This window comes from Cynocephalus volans, chromosome 11, assembly GCF_027409185.1.
Source record: "Cynocephalus volans isolate mCynVol1 chromosome 11, mCynVol1.pri, whole genome shotgun sequence".
In the NCBI taxonomy this organism is placed as follows: Eukaryota; Metazoa; Chordata; class Mammalia; order Dermoptera; family Cynocephalidae; genus Cynocephalus; species Cynocephalus volans.
Genome location: NC_084470.1, coordinates 128,644,642 through 128,664,266, shown reverse-complemented (window position 1 = coordinate 128,664,266; position 19,625 = coordinate 128,644,642). Strand labels below are relative to the sequence as shown.

General features: G+C 38.7%; 1 protein-coding gene across 1 annotated transcript in view; it reads left to right on the top strand.

The window, feature by feature from the left end:
* Window positions 1-775: 775 nt before the first annotated feature.
* The window catches only part of CRB1 (crumbs cell polarity complex component 1), a gene marked incomplete at its 5' end in the record, with an annotated part of 145,600 nt that continues 126,750 nt past the window's right edge, over window positions 776-19,625 (top strand). The window contains 2 exons of the mRNA XM_063115280.1: window positions 776-1,361; window positions 19,166-19,361. Coding sequence (XP_062971350.1) covers window positions 776-1,361; window positions 19,166-19,361 — 782 coding nt within the window. The remainder of the gene's footprint in view (window positions 1,362-19,165; window positions 19,362-19,625) is intronic.

Sequence of the window (19,625 nt, the reverse complement as noted above, 5' to 3'; positions counted from 1 at the left end):
TTCAGGAAAAATTTATACACATACAAATATCCAAAGAATTTGGGAAAAAAATCAGAATTATTGCTTTCCTGCAGGTTATTATTCCAATTAGAATTTCAAAAATGTATTTCTATAACAGAGATGCTATCAGGAAAATGAAACTTGGCAAACTTTACTTCATCAATTTCTTTACGGTGGGACTTAATCTGTCGTATGTAAAACGTACATAATTGTATTACTCTAAGGATAAGAAATAATACGTGTGAAATACTTGGCATGCTCAGTGCAGAGAGTAGATCTTCAGTAAATACTTGGAATTTAATTTTTTTTTTTTTAATTTTTGTGCTTTTCTTTTCAGAGCATAATATATTGGTTGAGATAAAGCAGTCATAAACCAAATTGCGGTATTCATTTAAATATTTGTTTCTGTTAGACAAGTTATTCAGAGGCAATTTTGTAACTCGTCTGCTAGTATTCCCCAAGGTCTTCCATGAGGAAATGTGTTTAAAATTCTGTGTTTATAGGAAGATTCAACAGCTGCTGCAACCCACTCCATTTTTCAACTGCACGATACCTCCGAAAGGAAATATGAGAAGAAAAACTCTCAAACCAGCCATTTTGGTTTCCTATTAGCAACTATATGAAAAGTTTTGACAAATGAGGAATTAAAGCTCATTGACTGTTAGAATGCAGTCAACTATGTATTTCGTGAATGAGTTTGTTTGACAGAACGAAGTTCTTTAATTGTATCCTCAACCATTTGTAAGTTTAATCTTGTTTTCTTTTTTATTTCCTTATAGATTCCTTTTGCAATAAAAATGACACCAGGTGCCTCTCAAATTCTTGCCAAAATAATTCTACCTGCAAGGATTTTTCGAAAGACGACAACTGCCATTGTTCAGACATAGCCAACAATTTGGACAAAGACTGTAACAATGGAAAAAATCCTTGCTTCTCCAATCCCTGTCAAGGAAATGCCACTTGTGTGAACACCCCCGGAGAAAGGAGCTTTCTGTGCAAATGTCCTCCTGGACATAGTGGGCCGACCTGTGAAACTACCGTTAGCTCCTGTGGTATGAACTTCTGCCAACATGGAGGTGTTTGCCATCAGAACCCTGTTCACCCCATGTGCATCTGCCCTGCTGGATACGCCGGAAGATTCTGTGAGATCGATCATGATGAGTGCGCTTCCAGCCCTTGCCACAATGGGGCCATGTGCCAGGATGGAGTCGATGGCTATTCCTGCTTCTGTGTCCCAGGATATCAAGGCAGGCACTGTGACTTGGAAGTGGATGAATGCGTTTCAGATCCCTGCAAGAACGAGGCCACCTGCCTCAATGAGATAGGACGATACACTTGCATCTGTCCTCGTGATTATTCCGGTAAGTGTGATTACATCTGAATTCCAGATGATGAAATTAGCTTTCTCTTTCTTTAATACGGCAGGAGCCATAAAATGGTGACATTTTATGTCCCATCCAATCATTTATGAAAATGGCCAAGTTCTGGACAAGAATTAATCACTAGATAGAAAACTTCCTAAACTATTAAAAAACCACTAGACTCTTAGGTGGTTGTGTACTGTCACTGTTGCTGTTTTAAATGCAGCTCCACATGAGTTAGATTCAGTGTAGAATTGGTGGGCCCTGCGGGGCCTCATGCTCCAGGTAAGGACAGGTAGATTTCCTCAGCTGAGACGTTCCTGTCCTCAGCTCAAGTCTGCCCTCTAATGCCCAAAGCTCGGCATCGCAGCCTGCTGGGAAGGCTGGCTACAGGCCGGTGTGATCAGCAAGTCACTGACCCCCAGGCTGATGCAGCGCGCTAAATCGGGTAGATCATGACTTTATTAGGAAAGAAGCCAGTTCTTGTTCCATCTCTTGGAAAGAGATAATAATAATACCTCGTGTTTATCTATTCTTTGCAAAGTGTCTGTTGATATACTTTTATTTTAATAACAGAGTAACAAGGTGCCAACTCATCCTCGCATTCACTGTCTATCCCCCCCCCATCTTATGGAATCACAGTTTAGGTCGATCCAGGACGACCATCTTTCTTGCTTTGCTTCACTCCTTGGATTTTCCATCTAATTCCATCTGCGGATAACCCAGTCTACGCTTTCTCACATTCACTCGTTCTGACTTCTGCTCACCACTTTCCTGTGCTCCCTGACTCATGTCTGTGAGATGTCAATGATGTCCACTTGTATTGCCACTTTTCTTCCTTAGATTTTACCACTTTTGTAGCTGTCTGCAGCATTTGGCTTTCGACTTGCCTTCTTCCTTCAACTCTTTCACATTTACTTCTTTATTTTGTCATTTTTCCCAAGTATGTTAAGCAATATAATTATCTAGAAAATATTTCTCTTCCTCATTTGCATCAGGACCCCACAGCCTCATTTTGCTAATATAACATACTCTGGAAATATTTTCTTTTACAAAATATGCATATCCCTAGTTGCTCTGATGTGAAATTTTCTCTTTCTCTCATCCCTCGCCTGTAACCAATCTCCCAAATCTGTTTTGATATCGAAGATATCTTCCAAATTGAGCTCATTTAGTCTGTTCCTAGTGTCTTAGCTCAGGTTCTCCTGATCTCTTCTGTGTAGTGCTAAGCAACCTCCCAGGTTCTCTACTTCCAGCCTCCACCTTCTCCAAGTTGTTCTGAATTTTGACATTGAAATAATGCTTCTAAAGTAGATCTAGGCCACACCCTTGTAAAGAGCCTTGAGAGCTCCCCACTATGTAAAAAATACTTTTAGCTTCTCACTGAATGGCCTCCATGATTTGTTCCCTCCATTAGTCATATCTCCATGCACCATTCCACCAAAGCACTCGATTTCCTAAAATCAATCGTCTTTATTTTGTATTCAAGTAGTTTTCCTCACCCGAAATGTCCTCCACTTCACAGTGTCTACTGTGCAAAGGTCTCCTCTACTTTCAACACCTAGTCCAAATATCTCCTAGCTCAAAAAGCATTTCCAGAATCCCTTTTAGCCAAGACAATCCTTTCATACAGCTGCAGTAATTATATTCATTATTTCTATCCTAGTTTGCACTTCTATTAAAGAACTTCCTATATTTTGTCCTGTTTTAAAGATATCTATGCATTTCAGTCTTTCCCCACTAAAATGTTAGTTTCTAAAAGACAGAAATCATGTCTTACATTTATTCTTTAATTCATCAATACTTTTTTAGTGTTTAGTATATGTCAGTCAGAGTATTAATGGTTAGAGTACCGCCTTGTAACACCAAGGTCAGGGATTTAGATCCCCATACTGGCCAGCCACCAAAAAATAAATAAATAAATCAGTATTGAGAAGAGGAGGCACTCTTCCTCAATATGCCTAGTTCAGTGTTTGTGAATAATGACTGCTTAATAAAGTGTTACTGAATTGTTCTAATTTAAAATTTTTTCCACATATTTCTAGGCATACCTCCTGGTAATGAACCTGAGGTACATAGATGTTAAACTAGAGTTTACCTTTTCTATTACTTTATGCATGCTTTATCATAGTAGTATGCTTGTGTCAAGTGGAAAATTGTTTTATCAAATGTCTTTTAGTTACCAATACTATGCTAAAAGTTATGAAGAATATTAAAGAAGCTTATAAAATAACACTTATCCATGAAAAGCTCCTTATTTGTATGCCGTACTATCATGTCCATTTTCTTTAATTACAGCTAAGGCAATTGAATTTTAATTTCTTTTTAATTTTTAAATAAAAATCAGGAACAAATTTTTGTGAGGCTAGTTTGGGATTACTTTTGTTTATAATGTTCACATTTAAAAATCACTATACTTCATTAAGACAGTATCTTCTATTTCCTGATGCTGTTTTAATATTGTGAAAGGTGATTAGAATGAATAGATGTAAGATAAAATTAATATTTCAGCCATTTTAACTACAGTATTCTCAAATAGTCTTATAATTGCAAGACACACCTTGAAAAGTTATGTTTTATCATGTCTGTAATTTTTTTACATTTTAATTTAATTGGATTTAATGAATCCTTTCAGTTTTCTAAATTTAGGCATAAAAGATGTCAAGGGTGTGTTTCAAATGCAAAATGTAATAAAATCCCATCATTAGGCACTTCATCCTCCAATGCATTCATCTGCACTGTGGGTTGTATCATATCCCTGCCAGGCCCAGTGAGAGTCTGTACCCTGTTCTAACTCCACGTCCACAATGACGATGCTTTCATTGCCTAACTGATATAATGGTGGTGTTCCCTGTTTGACTACATTCTTCCCTTGTTTTCTAAGAAATCAGCTAAATTTTATCTCAGCTTTTCAGGTGACATGTATAAAACTTGCTTGCAAACAGCATTTAAATGAGAGACTCATAAGGCAGCAAGAATAAGATCTAGTATTAGCTGGCTGGGCTTGCTCAGGCACAGAGATGTGACTGCAGGCTTGTCCCCCGTCCCCCCACAAGTAGAACAGCCCGTGCCCTGGTACCTCATCAGTGGTTCTCAGCCCTGACTCCTCGTTAGCAAGTGCCTAGGAAGATATGAAACAGAGATGCTCAGACCCTATCTTCAGAGGGTCAAATATAATTGATGATTCTAATGTATAGCTAGGGCTGGGAGCCAGAAATTAAGTTCATGTGAACTGAATTTGGAAACGTTTTTGCACTACACCATGCTTGAGACACACAGGGAAGCTTGTGTACTTCATTGCTATCCCGTGATTTCCGCTGTTTATGGCAGCTCAAGCCAAATAATAAGAACCCCAAAGAAGGTATATAGGACCAAGGGAAAAGCCAAAGTCGAGAAAGAAAGAAAAAGACCATTGGCCATTAGCATAGACATGCAGAAGTGCTCTGACTCGACCTGGACCTCCCGACGAACTCTGGAGACCACATTACAGTGACCTAACTGCTGAGCGCTGCATCCAAATTCACAGTGATCGTATAGAACTTGGCTTGCTGGAAAGAGCCTGTGTTCCTCTGAGCAGCAAAGTAAGAAAAGGTAATAAATTTTAGAAGACAGAGAGGTAGGAGGGGAAATAGCTGTAGCACATGGAGAGGCTCCACACTGTGAATTCTCTTCTGTGCACTCCATTGTGCTTGGTGAGTGGTGATTCATGAACTACAGAAATGGGCTCAGAGAGATCCGTTGAAGATGTGGTAAGAATCTGCTGTGCATAAGCAAAGCTCCAGTTGAAGCTGAAAGTAAAGTAAGCAGCTGCAAACTTGTTTTTTAATGAAAAGAATATTAGCTCTGAGCATGTGACTGCTTTTAGTTCGAATTTAAGCAATGAATCGTTCCGTAATTGAGGTCTTCCTTAAAATTAGCCAGATTTATTCATGTACATTGTCCACGTTAAGATGCCTGTAATATGAGAAAAATGGGTCTGTAAGAGGGCAGGGAAAGGCCAATTAGATGTACCATGAAGCAGATCAGTGTAGGGAAGTATCTTATTTCCTCTATTACAAAATAAATCTTTGGTATAAAAAACACTCTTTTGGGAAATGAAGAAAAACACTACATTAAATTTACTTTTCAATTATAATATTCATCTCTATTTTAGAAACAAAAATATATTAAAATTTTATCCTATATTCAAGAAAATATATTCGCACATGGAGACTAGTTAGAAGACTAGTTGATACATGGAGACTAGTTAGAAGGCCATTGCAATAATCCAGGCTTGAGATGTTAGGACCTGGCATGGGAAAGTGATTACAGGCATGAAAGGAAAGGGCAGATATAAGCGTCACCAGAAAGAAGAGTCTCTTAACATTTATCAAGGCCAGAATATTTTCAAACTTATTTTATACAAGGGAAACTTCAAATCTCCAATATAAAAAAAAAATAATAGTGCAATAAAATTTCAACTGTATTTTCTGACTTAATGAACTTATAATGTAGATCAATGGCTCTCAAGCTTTAGCATGCACCAGATTCACCTGGAGAGCTTATCGTTAAAATATGTCTTTTTGTTCAATAGATCTGAGATATGGTTGAAGAATATGCATTTATAATAAGTTCCCATGTGATGCTGATGCTGCTGATGCAGAGACCACACCTTTAGAAACCACTGATGTAGTCAATTACGTGGATTTTGGGGTGACATCCTTTACTCTTATTTCATAAAGTCCCTGAGACAAGAAAAAAAATCAATTAAAAGTAGGTTTTTATATAAAGTATTTATTAGTAGCAACATTTCTAAATGCATGATGCTAGGGTTTGGATGTTTGTTTTCTCCAAAACTCATATGTTGGAAACAGTCACCAGTGCTACAGCATTAGGAGATGGGGCCTAAAGTGCTCTGCCCTCATGAATGGATTAATGCTGCATTAAAAAGGGCTTTTGGGAGTGGGTTCACCCCCGTCAGCTCTTCTGCCAGGTGAGGAACTGTGCTCCTCCTCTCTGGAGGATGCAGCATTTAAAGCATCAACCTAGAAGCAGAGACCGGGCCTTTACCACACACCAAACCTGCTAATTCCTTGATCTTGGACCTCTCAGTCTCCAGAAATGTGAGAAATAAATTCTGTTCTTTATACATTACCCAATCTCAGGTTTTCTGTTACAGCAGCACAAAACTGGCTAAGATACATAATATGGATTTTTAAAAAGTCATTCATTTATTCAACACATTTACATTGAGTACCTGCAATAAATCAGGCATTGTTCTACGTTCTATGTACAAGAGTCAATAAAAGTGATGAAAAAGTCCCTTACATCCTATAGGGAACAGATAGATTTGTATAAAATAAATAATACTAAAAATGTATATTAGGTTAGGTGCTGATAACTGCAGTGGAGAAAAGTAAAACAAAAAAGGGGAATTAGGGATTGAACTTTAGATAGAGTAACCAGGGACAGCTTCACTGAGAAGGTGACATGTGAATAAAGTACTAAAGAGGTGAGGAGGGGAGCCAGGCAAGTGTCCTGTGGGACAGCAGATACAAAGGCCCTGAGGTAAAGAGTGCTTGCAGTGATTGAGGAACAGCAATGAAGTTGGTGCAGCTGGAGGGAATGAGCAAGGAGGAAATAAGTTCAGAGAGATAATGGGGTCACACTGTATGGGGCCTTGTAGGCCATTGTAAGCACTTTGGCTTTTGTTCTAAGTGAGATGGGAAGTTATTGGAGAGTTTTGAACAGAGGACTAAAATTATCTGACTTACATTTTAACACGATCACTCTGCTTGTTATTTGAGTATGTACTGAAGGGGGTGGTTAGGGTGGAATTAGTGTGTCCAGTGAAGATTAATACAATAATCCAAACAAATGTACCATTTGGGGGTGGGAAGGTGAGGTATCAGGTTTTAGCAATAACATCTTGTTTCCCCCTTAAAATTTAAGATAGAAATTAGCACAGAAGGATCATGGATCATGTAAATAGACTGAAAACATGCTTTCCCCTGTCTGCTCTCTATTGCCCTCTAATGGCGATGTCTAGATTATTCAGAACCAGGCTATCCATTAGAATGTTTACAGCAAAAATGCAATCTTCCTGAGTAGTCAATATCAACCATATTGTCACGTAGTGTCTTTCATGTGTACAGCTGACACTTATTCTACCTGTCTGGGCTACTCATTTAAAGTTTTCTATCAGGACCTTCCTTTTCTTTTAATAATATTTCACGTTCTTCTTGCATCTTCTCCAACAGTCCTCATTCTTTCTGATTCATAAGTCTAGGAGATACAATGCAGCTATCTGTCACTGCGATTACAATGGCATTTATCAAAGGCACAATTTGAATTTCATTGTGGAGATTTGAATCTGGCCTTGGTGTTTCATCTTTTCCAAATATGTTTTGATCAACTAAATTACTTTGAAGGCATCTATGGCAAATCATAAGGATAACTTAACAGTCATGGAAAATAATTTGGGGAAAATAAAACTATTATATATTATAAAATATAAGCTTCATTATTTTATCAAAAGAAAATGGTTGTTCTCCTATATGCTCTTAATTATGAAACTGATCATTTTTTGTGGTGTCAAATAAAAATATTAATCATTTCTTCAGGTTTTTGCTCAGAACTGGAGCCATATGAAATAGCTTTTATGAGAAATAAAGTTTCTGGCTTTTGACAAATGTTTGTTGAATGAGCACACAAAATAACAAATGTTATTCACTCAACAAATATTTATACTTGCAATGCACTGGCCATTGTGGTGGACCGTGGAGACAAAAAGATGGCTAAGACAAAATTTGTTCCTGACATGACACTCACAGTTTATTCAGGGAACAGGCACGTGAACAAAAATTACAATCTGTCTGTGAACAGAGTGCTGAGGAAGCACAAAGAAAGGAGACAATCACGTTGTTTGGAGCCAAGAGGTGCCTCATAGAAAAAATGGCCTCTGAGTAGAGCAAAACTGTATCTCTTTCACCCCGTAGAACTGAAACTTTTATCCTTTGGCTACATTTATTATTATCATTATTATCATTTTAATAATAACATGTTGGATATCATGACAGAACTGCAGAGATGTTTTGGAAAGGGGTTGCTATGATCTGAATGTTCGTGCCCCACAACAAAACAAATTGGTATGTTGAAACCTAACTCCCTATGTGATGGTCCTAGCGGGTGGGGGCTTTGGGAGGGGGTTAGGTCATGGGGCGGAGCCCTCATAAATGAGATGGGTACTCTTATAAAATAGGCCTCAGAGAAGCCCCTCACCCCTTTTACCATGTGAGGACACAGAAAGAAGGTGCTGCATATGAGCCAGAAAGCCGGCTCTTCCCCCTGACAATTATTGCTGTTCTCTTAGTGCCCACCTAACTAGCAGCAGGCTATGTGTGCAGGTCTGAATATGAAGGGGGAACTGAAAAATATACAGTAATATGAAGAACGGATGTAGTGGAAAGACTAGAATTTGGAAGCAGAAGACAGGAATTCCAGGCCCAGCTTTGATATTTTCTAGTGGTTGGGTATTGATAAATAACAGTAGTTCTGCGCCTCTGTTTCCTCATTCTTAACATGTGCATGACGATACCACCTAACTCTCGGGGTCATGATGAGAATGAAATAATTTAGTCAAAGTTTTTTCATAAACTGTTTAGGCTAAATATAAAAGATACTTCTATATCTTTTAAAAAAATGGTAGCAATACCAATAATGTTTCAACAATGTTTACCTGTACTTTTTACAGGTATCATTTTCTTATACTTGAATTGCTTTCTTTTTTGAAAACTATCAGAACCAAACTCAGGAATAGATTAACTGAAGGTCGTAATCTCTCTGCTCCACTTATGACTTTAAATGGCAATATTATGATACGTCTAGGCAAGAATTCAACTTCTGAACATGCCGTATCAGAAAATAAAAGATGCAAGTTATTAATATTTTAACATTTCCAAATATTTAGGAATAACAGTTATCCTAATGAGGAGAAACATAAAGAAAGCAATTTTCTATGATTATAACATTATAATTATAGAAGTGTGAAATATATAATGTTGACATACCTTGTATTTAACATAAAATACAAATATGCAATTTCCCTGTAATCTTTCTAAGAAACTTTCAAAATTAATAAAGGTATAAACCATTCATAAAAGTAGTGTGTTTTTCAAACATGCCATCTTAGAGACTCTGAAATGGATTACTTCAACTTCTTAAACTTGATATACATTTGGAATATTTTTTAATATTTTCGTAATTTTTTTAAAGTATATATATCCATAAAACGTAGGCAGTAGATTGGGATGGTCGTATCTATTGACTTAGGAAAATAATTGTTACAATCAGATGACATCTTGGTACATGTTGTGACATTTGTGACGGGAGTAAAGTGGGAGGAATACCATACAGGTAGATTTCGAGAATGGCTGGAGAGGAATGAGGGATGAGTTCACACAGAGTTGGGAGGAGTGGAGCAGGGGAGGTAGATGAGTGCTCCCTGCAAACAGACCACTGCAGTCAGAAAGCAGCACCACAGACAAGAAGTTCGAGAATTTCCTCCCTCTTGTCTGCCCCGAGGGCTAAGAGAAGGCATGAGCCTCCATGAATATTCTGGAAAGATGGGGTTGAAAGAGTGTCAAGAACATTCGTAAACCTTCACTGATGATAAAAGAAGTAAGGGGGAAGACACAATTTAACAAGAAAACCGGCAAAAAAAACATGTTTAATATTGAAACCATAGGTTATTTCGGTTTTGTCTCTTTGTGAAAGCAAAGCGTGCAGAAACAAAAAGGATTATGATAGTTGTAATAACAAAATGATGAAATATAATAAATTAGTTAAATAAGATAATGATAAAATAATAAAGTAGCAATAATACTTATAAATATGATTTCAGAAAGTCAATCTTTTTACTTCATCAAATTTAATAATATATCATTGATATGACATAGATTTCATATACCACAAAGAAAAAAAATGACACAACTAAAATATAACAAGATTAAACTGCTGATCGTGAAGTGCATTCTAGTTTCAGAGATGGTAAAAATGTGAGAGAAGCGAAGTCTTAGAATTGATGCAATTCAGCAGTCCTTCAGAGACAGAATCCTGGGCTTTTAAAATCTGCTTTAAGTGAATGATTTTAAAAAATCATTCTGTTACTTTTCCGTTTCTTTAGGAAAGATGTGTCTAAATGCACAAGCCAGAAAACTTGTAGGCTAAAACTGCAAAGATGTTCCTACTGAAAATAAAAAAAATCCACATTTAATCTCTCATGACATCTTGCTAAATATTGTTATGCTTGTTTGACCCTATGAATCAGAGCAGAAAGTCCTCAGCCTCTCTTCATTGCTCTCAGATGTTAACAAGATTATAACTATGATACAGAGGAGGAAAACTTACCATGAGTCTATAGCTGTAATGGAAACTGAATGCTACAGTTCCTCTTTGCACTGTTACTTGTGTCACAAACTTGTACTGATAACTGTTGTAATTGCTATATATAAAGACCCCAGATATAAATAGCATACAGAATTCTTATTCAAAAGAAAAATGTTATGTATAGAAGCCTGTTATGTATCAAATATACTGGGTGGAGTCTAGAATTTAGGATGATAATCCAGAGCTGGAGTGCAATTATTTCCAAAGCATGGGCTTTGCAGATAATGAAAAGGTACTCGGAGTGATTATCAAGCCACCCACGTGCACTGTGCACTCTCTGCCCACTGTAAGGAATTATGGAAGCATCAGGGACAAGACTTGCTCTGTTCTGATAGCACATAGTATGCATTATCTTGCGGCACAGAAAGTTAACATCGATCTCTGATTACTGAAAGATGCATATAGAAGTACGGAATCTCTAAATGCTAATCAGAAGGTTGGGGCATAATCATTTAGAAGCCACGGTTTGTTTTAAACATCTTCCAAAGCCATATATTTGAATTTATGGCTTTTGATTTAGAGTGGGTGCAGGTTTGCAGAAGCATTGAGGGCTCTGTCCTGGCATGCCAGCTTCCAATAGAGATGGTAGATTATTCCATGTCTGTGACTTGATCATTTATTCATTCAAAACTCATTGAGCATTTCCTATGTTCAAGAATATGTGCTGAACGCTACAGATATTGGTGTTAAAGGACAAAGACTTTGACCTCAAAGAGCTCACCATTTTGTAGATAAAATGAACAAATAAATAATTAAAGGGAATTTTGAGAGCACAGTAAAGTGGCATCGAGGTAGATATAAGCAGGGAAGTAGAGTTTCCAGAATCATATGATGGGTCAAACTCAGTCTTTGGGGACTAACTGGAGCTGCCTGGGAAGTAGGGAGTAGCAGTGGGGCACAACAGGTGAAGGGGACACTTGTGTGCAGGAACACCATTGCGCTGGTACCAGGAGAGTCGCATCTTTTAGAAGCTTCTACTACATTACACGGCTTTATACTGAAGACGGGGTGGGGCAGCGCCTATTTCAAAACTTTAAGCAGACAATGGTAAAACCAAAATTGTGTTTTATAGAGATCACATTTCTATAGAAATGTAGAGCCTGCTTTGGAAGAGAGAAACCAGTAGTAGTGAGACCAGCCGAGAGCTGGTGAGGGTCTGGTGACCATCACAGCAGTGGGATGGCGCCTTACATCTATTGCTAAGGAAACAGTGACAGATTTGATGACGAATTAGGATCCGGGAAATCATAAGATGATGATTACTCCTACAAACCTGGCTTGGGTGACCTGGATGACCATATGAAGGTATTTTAACATTTTGTGGAAAAATAGAATGAAAAGATAATGCAAAGCTTTCCACGAACTTTTTGAAGCCCCCTTCTACTACTCACTGAGAAGAGAGTTTTGGCAGGGGTGGGGGTGAAGAAGGTGGGAGAGGGTGGGGAGAGAGAGCCAGTTTGTACCTGGAGTGGTGGGACGGTGCCCGAGGGACAGCTGGAGGACACACCCCGCAGGTGGTCGGGCTCAGAAGGAACCCGGCCTGGGGGTAGGGCCTGCCGCCGTGGATCTGCTGGCTGGAGGGAAAATGTCACGGGCAAAAGTCTGCTTCCTGGTTTCTGTTTGAACTGTCACCGTCTCCTCTGTTCACCGTCTTTTCTCAAATACAAGGAGGTAAACAAAACATTTTTTTCCCAAAGCACTTTCAATCCCTTGGCCTTTGCTGAAACTTGGCATTTGTATGATGAAATCACTTACACACAACCCTTTTTAAAGGGCTCCTTTCCCCTGGACTCTCAGGGCCGGGAAAGGACATTGGCTTCTCCCCTAACCTACTGCTTCTGGGAGTCCCCTGCTGAGACGTTTGACATCAGACTTAAAGGGTGACTTTCATCCGGTGGAGAAGTGGGGGAGCTTTCCAGAGGGAACAGTGTGCACGAAAACTTGGAAGGGTAGAGGTATAGGGGGTTTGAGGACAAGCAGGTGGTCTGGTGTGACATGTGACTAGTTTGTAGAGTGCTGATAGAATTGTCACAGAAACTGAAACTGGAACTACTGAAAACGTTTGTAAGTGCCAAAGTAAGAACTTTTCACTGTGTTTGAATCCAATTAGGAGCTCTTACTTAATTTTATGGACCGTGCTTTTGGAATTTCTTGAGCTTCTTCTTTTCTGTCACCTCCATCTCTATTCCACCGTAGCCGTACATGGATACAACTTCAAGTTCAACCCCAGCATCGCTCAAAATTTTTTATGACCCCAACTCTCACCATGGCCTGGGGCTTCACATTTCTTTGCTTCTGTTGGATTTTTATGTCATCTGTAGCAGGACTTCACCCACTTGGCCTCTCGGTTCTCACACTGTCCATCACTGCTTCTCTACCTTGACATCTCCTTAACAAGCCTGAGCTCGCGGAGAGAAATTTTATGGTATGTCTGCTATTGTTCTCCAAACCTTCTTGTCTTTGGCCTAAAATTATGTCCTTGTAACTTTCCAGTCTTGGAAAGTCTGATTGTCTACTGTCTTTTTTTTTTTCTAGCTTCAAGCTAGCTGTATATTTCTATTGTACAACAGCTATTTATATATCAATTGTTGATTTTTTAAAATCATATTTAACATAGCAGTTGCTCCAAATTTTTCCCGACTCTAGCTCCTATCCTCTCAGCATGTCATTTATATTTATCTGTGAGTCTGAAGCTATAACTCTTCCAGATTATCTTTTCTTCCATCACTTTTCAACCATGTTTTTTATTCTACCTACCCTGAGGAATTAATGTGGGGATTCAGGAAAGAACAAATAGACTATAGGTAATACCTACTCTTCATTGAGCATTTACTATATACCATCTCAGCATTAGCGGTGACAGAGCAGAGCTTAGTCCAGTAGCAGGTGCAGTTTTTACAATTCCCAACTCATTTCAGTCATTTGAGAAGCATTTACTGCTTCGCGTGCTTTTCAACAAGCATTCTTCATCAAGCTGTCTCCTTTCCACCTACCCAGGTCTTACGTAGTTTTCTCTATTCTACTTTTCTGTTATATGGTGGTTTGGAAATTATGTGTGGCCTGATGTCTTTACAAAGTTCTAGAAGGAAAGTGAAACACTGACAGTCTCTCTCCTGGGATTTCAACACCTATCTGGGGTTCTATCAAATTCCTGACTCACCTAGGGTGCAGGTAAGTAGGGGCTTTGACTCTTCCTTCATTCTCGCTGTATCTTTGACTCCGCTTCTCTCCTCTCATGTGGTGGTTGAACCAAAAACTAGACAGTTCTGCTTTGAAAATTCTACCCAAAGTTTTCTTATCTTAGGTCTGTACTTCAGTCAGGATTTCATCAGGAAAAACAAGCCATTTTACCTATCTCAGATATGAAAAGTTTGGTATAAAAATTAAGGCTTGTGTACAGAATGAGCTACCTAATTTACAGAATGCAAAATGAAAATGCATGGTCCCTTGTTCAAAACTTTAGAATTTTAGGATGGTGACCAAAAGAACATTAAGTCAGCTTGAAATCTGTTATGAGTCAAATTATGTCCTCGACCAATTCCTGTGTTGATGTTCTAATCCCCAGTACCTCAGAATGTGATCTTATCTGAAAACGTGGTTGTTGCAGACGTAATTAGTTAAGATAAGGTCATACTGGGGTAGGTTGGGCTCCTAATCCAATATTACTGGTGTCTTTATAAAAAGGGGAAATTTGGACACAGACACACATACAGGGAGATTGACATGTGATGATTGACAGAGACATCAGGGGGATGCTGCTACAAGCCAAGGAATGCTGGAGATCGTCAGCCACCAACCAGAAACGAGGGGAGAAGCATGAGCAGATTCTTCTTCACAGCCCTCAGCAGGAGCCAGCTCTGCTGACACCTGGCTCTCAGACGTGTAGCCTCCAGAGCTGTGAGACGATAATCTCTGCTGCTCAGGACATTCAGTGTCTGGTACTTTACTACAGCCGCCCTAGCAAACAAGTACAGCGTGCTTCTAAGCTCAGGGCTCTGGGTGACCACAAAGGGAGCATGCCCGTGAGGCCCATGGAGCCAGCCCTCCTTGCACAGTGCTTGCAAGAGAGGAGTGAGGAAAGGCAAAGAAGCTGCCAGCAAGGATCTCAGCCCAAAGTACCAAAGTGGGAATTTTTAAAACCCTGCTGTGGAAATGCTACAGTTTTGAAAAATCTCTGAGAAGTGCCCAACCGTCCCATTTTACAGCCATGAAATGGAGGTTCTCCAGACACCTTAGGGGGCTGCTATGACTGCCATCTGTCCACGCATGGAACTGGGCCGAGCCCTCTGCAGACACTCATGGCCTCTCTTCCACCTTCCACGTCTATACACGCCTCTCACTGGCTGATGATTTTCACACTTAACGCTCACACCTTAATGTCACTTTTCTGAGCTCTAACATGGGAGCTTTTCCTCATGTCTTCTGAATAGACGTGTGGGTTAGGGTGGGCCACAAGGAGGACGGCAGGAAAGGCCTGGCCCTTCCTTTACCCCGAAGGGACATAAGGGACATATTCATCGAGGTGGACTCTCCTTGCGTCTGTTAATCTTGCTATGGGGGGAGAAGAGAAAGAGAAAAAGGATGATGATGGAAAGGGAAGAAAAGTCAAGCCAGGGAGGCTTTCAGGAAGCAAAAGGGGAACCCAGAGAGTGTGCTGCCAAGGAGACCAAGAAGGGATGCAGTGGCTTTTGACTTGATGTTAAGACGACTCCTGTAACAAGAGAGTGAGCTCTTAGACTATCAGAGACGTTGCTTCTCTGCCGAAGGCGCTGAATGTGGGAACCTGCCATCCCTTTGCCCTTTTACTTAATGCTTTAGGCAAATGCATGTACTTGCAATCATTCTTTGAAAATTATAATTTAAAATATTTGGCATGAGAAAATTGTTAAACTTCTTTTCACAGTTAGTGAAAATTGGGTAGTTGACAGTGGAACCACCCCTGACTGTCAGGAATTCTGACCTGACCTCTGAGGTCACCTGCACTTATGTATCGGTGCTATTGTATAGATTAGTGCAGTCTTAGTTATGGAAACCCACCAAAGCTAATGAGGTCACAGGAATTTTGTCCCCATCTTACACGTTCTTCTTTTGGTGCACCGTTCTCTTCGTCCTGTGTTTTATTTTATCTGCTACCCTTTCAATTTTTTTCTGTTTCATACAGAACTATTAACCAACTCCAACAGATTTTTGGCTCCTAGATGAACTTTTGTGAAATAATTTTATGATGAAGAAATTTTTGTTTCTTAGAGAATCAGCCACAGAAGTGCTACCCAGTGTAACTGCATTCAATTTCTATTGCTATGCAGAGTTATAATGACATGGTGCCATTCTTAGTAACATTAGTCATAAAATAAATGTTTCCAGATAGAATGGACCACACAGTTCAGGTATTTTTTGGAAGCTGATTATTTGTGTATATTTAATGGCTGAAAGTACTTGACAGCATCCAAATGAAAAATGAAAATCATGGTTATCCAGATGTTTTATCTATGAAGTATCTGAAAATCGAAGAACATCTGGATGACTGACGAGTTTCATCTGGCTGTTTTAGCATAATGCAGACATAGACCAAATCGCTTTCTTCTGTATCTGCATCAGTGATAAACTGCAATAAAAAACATGTTGATAAGCAGTATTGAGAGTAATACAAATAATTTATCCCAAGGTAAATAGTCGTTTGAATTGCAATTATATTTATGCTATTGAAACACATTCGGATACATGCATCAAGATCCCTTTAAAACCAAAGTATTTGAACTTCAACAAATAAATGGAGCTGCAGTATTCAAAATAATAGTTTATGGTGTGTTTCTCAAGCATTTGGAAGTAATCTGGCTTCTATCAAATGAATTTATGGATTTAACTTGAATTGTGAAAGATACAATTTTTTAAATTGTCAAGTTTTAAACCACAAGTTTGGCTTTATATTTTAATACTTCCCAGCAAATGTAGATGACTAAAATATCAAAGGTCGTAATCCAGTGTCATATAGGTAATTCCCTTTGGAAAAAGGAATTGGCAAAAGAACTGGACTAGGAGGAGACAGGAATTGCAGAAACACTGTCATTTTCTAGCTGTGTGACATGGGCAAGTTGGTGAAGCGCTTTGAGTCTCATTTTCCTCATCCTTACCTTAAATGTGTGGGATGAAAAAAAGAAATGCACGTGAAATCACCTTGCCCTGCCCCGCATGTGGTAGGCATTCCATGTACCAGTTTCCCTCCACACAGAGAGCGCTATGGGAATCCACATTGACCGAACATTCCTGTGCAAGCATACTTTACTCTGCTTAAAGTCATGATCAGTCAGTGTCATTTTAAAGGGAGTAAGTTCGCATTTTGTCATTATTGAGTACTAACACATTATAGTTTTAGTAGCTATATATGTTAAAGATAATTTCATTAAAAAACTTTAAAGAATTGTTCATTTTTGTCTTTCATACACTTAGAAAATAGGAGGTATCAACTATTGTCTTCTTTTACATGGAAGAAATAAAGCTATTGAAACGTTGCTGAAAAGAGAGATGGTTACGAAAGGAAAACTAGAATGGGAACACAGGTCTTCCGCTGTTTGGTTCAGTGCTCTCTCTTTTGGCATTATTGCTGCCAAGTAATACAGATACGGAAAATCTCATTCACAGACTGGGTAAGAAATAACCAAGCCTCAAAGAACAAGCCATTTGCCTAGCAACACTTGCTATTGCACAAGTTTCCATTTTTATTAATATAAATTTAAAGGTATTTTTTTTTCTTCTCAAAAAAAACAATCCACATTTATTATGCTGGCATACCTTTTAAGTTAAGCATTTGTAGAATCTCACAATAACTGTAAATGGTAGGAGGTGTTAGAATATCCTAGTGCATTTTCTAACAGGAAAAAAAGGCACTAAATCAACCAAATTAATAATGGCTTCTGAGTTATTTGAGAATCCCAAAATATCATTTTAACATACAATTTATTTATTCTGGGTTATAGGCACAGAAATAAAGATGGGTAAGTATAGATATTCCTCCTTTTGTGTCTTCTAAAACCTGTATGCAAATTCGATTATTGTGTATTGTTTTAGTCCATTTTGTATTGCTATAACAGAAATACCTGAGACTGGGTCATTTATAAGGAAAAGAGATTTAGTTGGCTTATGATTCTGGGACAGCTGCATCTGTCGTGGGCCTCATCAGGCTGCTTCTACTCATGGTGGAAAGTGGCAGGGAGCCAGTGGGTGCAAGCTTCCTCTCGCTACATGGCGAGAGGAAGCAAGAGAGAGAGAGAAGGTACCAGGGTCTTTTAAACAGTCATGTCTCACGGGAATTAATAGAACGAGAACTCACTCCTTAATCCCCCCTCCCCTAGGGAGGGATCCGCCCCCATGACTCAACCAGTTTCCAACACTGCCACATTGGGGATCAAATTTCCACATGAGTTTTGGAGGGGACAACACATCCAAACTCCATCATGTATCAAATACTATTTTGACAGATTCAGTATGATAGTTTGTTATCTCAATATGACTACAGCTTTTGTAAATCTTAAACTTATTTTGCTTAGCAAATAAACTTCACCTACTACTTTCAAGGGTATAAATTTATATATTTTTTAGATGTAACATTACCTTAAAATAAAGTAGCTTCTAATGATACCACAGATAACATTAAAGTTAAGTCACAAACTGATTTTACATTTAAAAGTGGTATTTTACAACACTAAAGAAAAATGAAAATAAAAAATGTCTATGCAAGAGGAACACGTAAGTAAGTAATTGCACATCCCATTTGTACAACAGATTTTTGTGGAAAGAACAAATGTTTCTTTCTCTAGCAAATACTGTTATAAGCCCTTTAGAACACGTCTAACTATAATAATAATAATAATCCCATGAGGCAGTTGCATTGTTCCTGTTTTTCAGGTGAGGAAGGTGAAACATTGAAAGGTTAAGAAACTTGCCCAAAGCCACACAGCTAAAAGTGACTGTGACAAGGTCCCATCCCAAGCTGTTTGGTTTTGGAGTGTGAGCTTTTACCTGCTATTCTATATACTGCCCAACTAAATTAAGTGTTTAAAAATTACTCACAAACATCGACCAGTTCCTTTTATGCTTCCAATGAAAGTAAATTAACAATAGCTTTGTTCTAAAAACGACTGTTTCCCCAGACTAGAAAGCCACAAGCTGTCCTATGCAATAGCTCTTTGTAAGTAACAGCTGCTCTGTTTTGTGCAGTTTCCCACAAGCACGCCAAAAGTTAATATCAATTGCAGCTAAGGAGGAAAATTATTTTGGGTAACATAACACTTGACAAATGTTTTAGTAAATAAACCATTGCCAAATAGCTAAAATATTAACACTTGGTTGAAGCTGTTTTTCTGTTGTAACTTTTTTAAAAGGTGTAAACTGTGAATTGGAAGTTGACGAATGTTGGTCCCAGCCCTTTCTACACGGGGCAACTTGTCAGGATTCTCTGGGAGCTTATTTCTGTGACTGTGCCCCTGGATTCCTAGGGGATCACTGTGAACTCAGCGTCGATGAGTGTGCCAGTCAGCCTTGTCTCCACGGAGGGCTATGCGTCGATGGAGGAAACGGGTACATGTTCTTCTGCGATTGGGCGATGGGTTTGGTTAGAACTCACTGACCAAGAGCTTTTGGACCACTTTGGTGAATTTGGAGATATCACATCCCCAGCTTAAAATTTATACTTTAAAGGATGAAAAGATGTAGCATTCAGATTTTACTAAAAAATGCATCCTTGGGAATTCATCTGTCCCAAGAGTGAGGATTTTCCAGATCATTCTTGTAATAGTTTAGAACTGCTTATGTTATGGGAAAGTATCAGCTTTTCAATTCCAT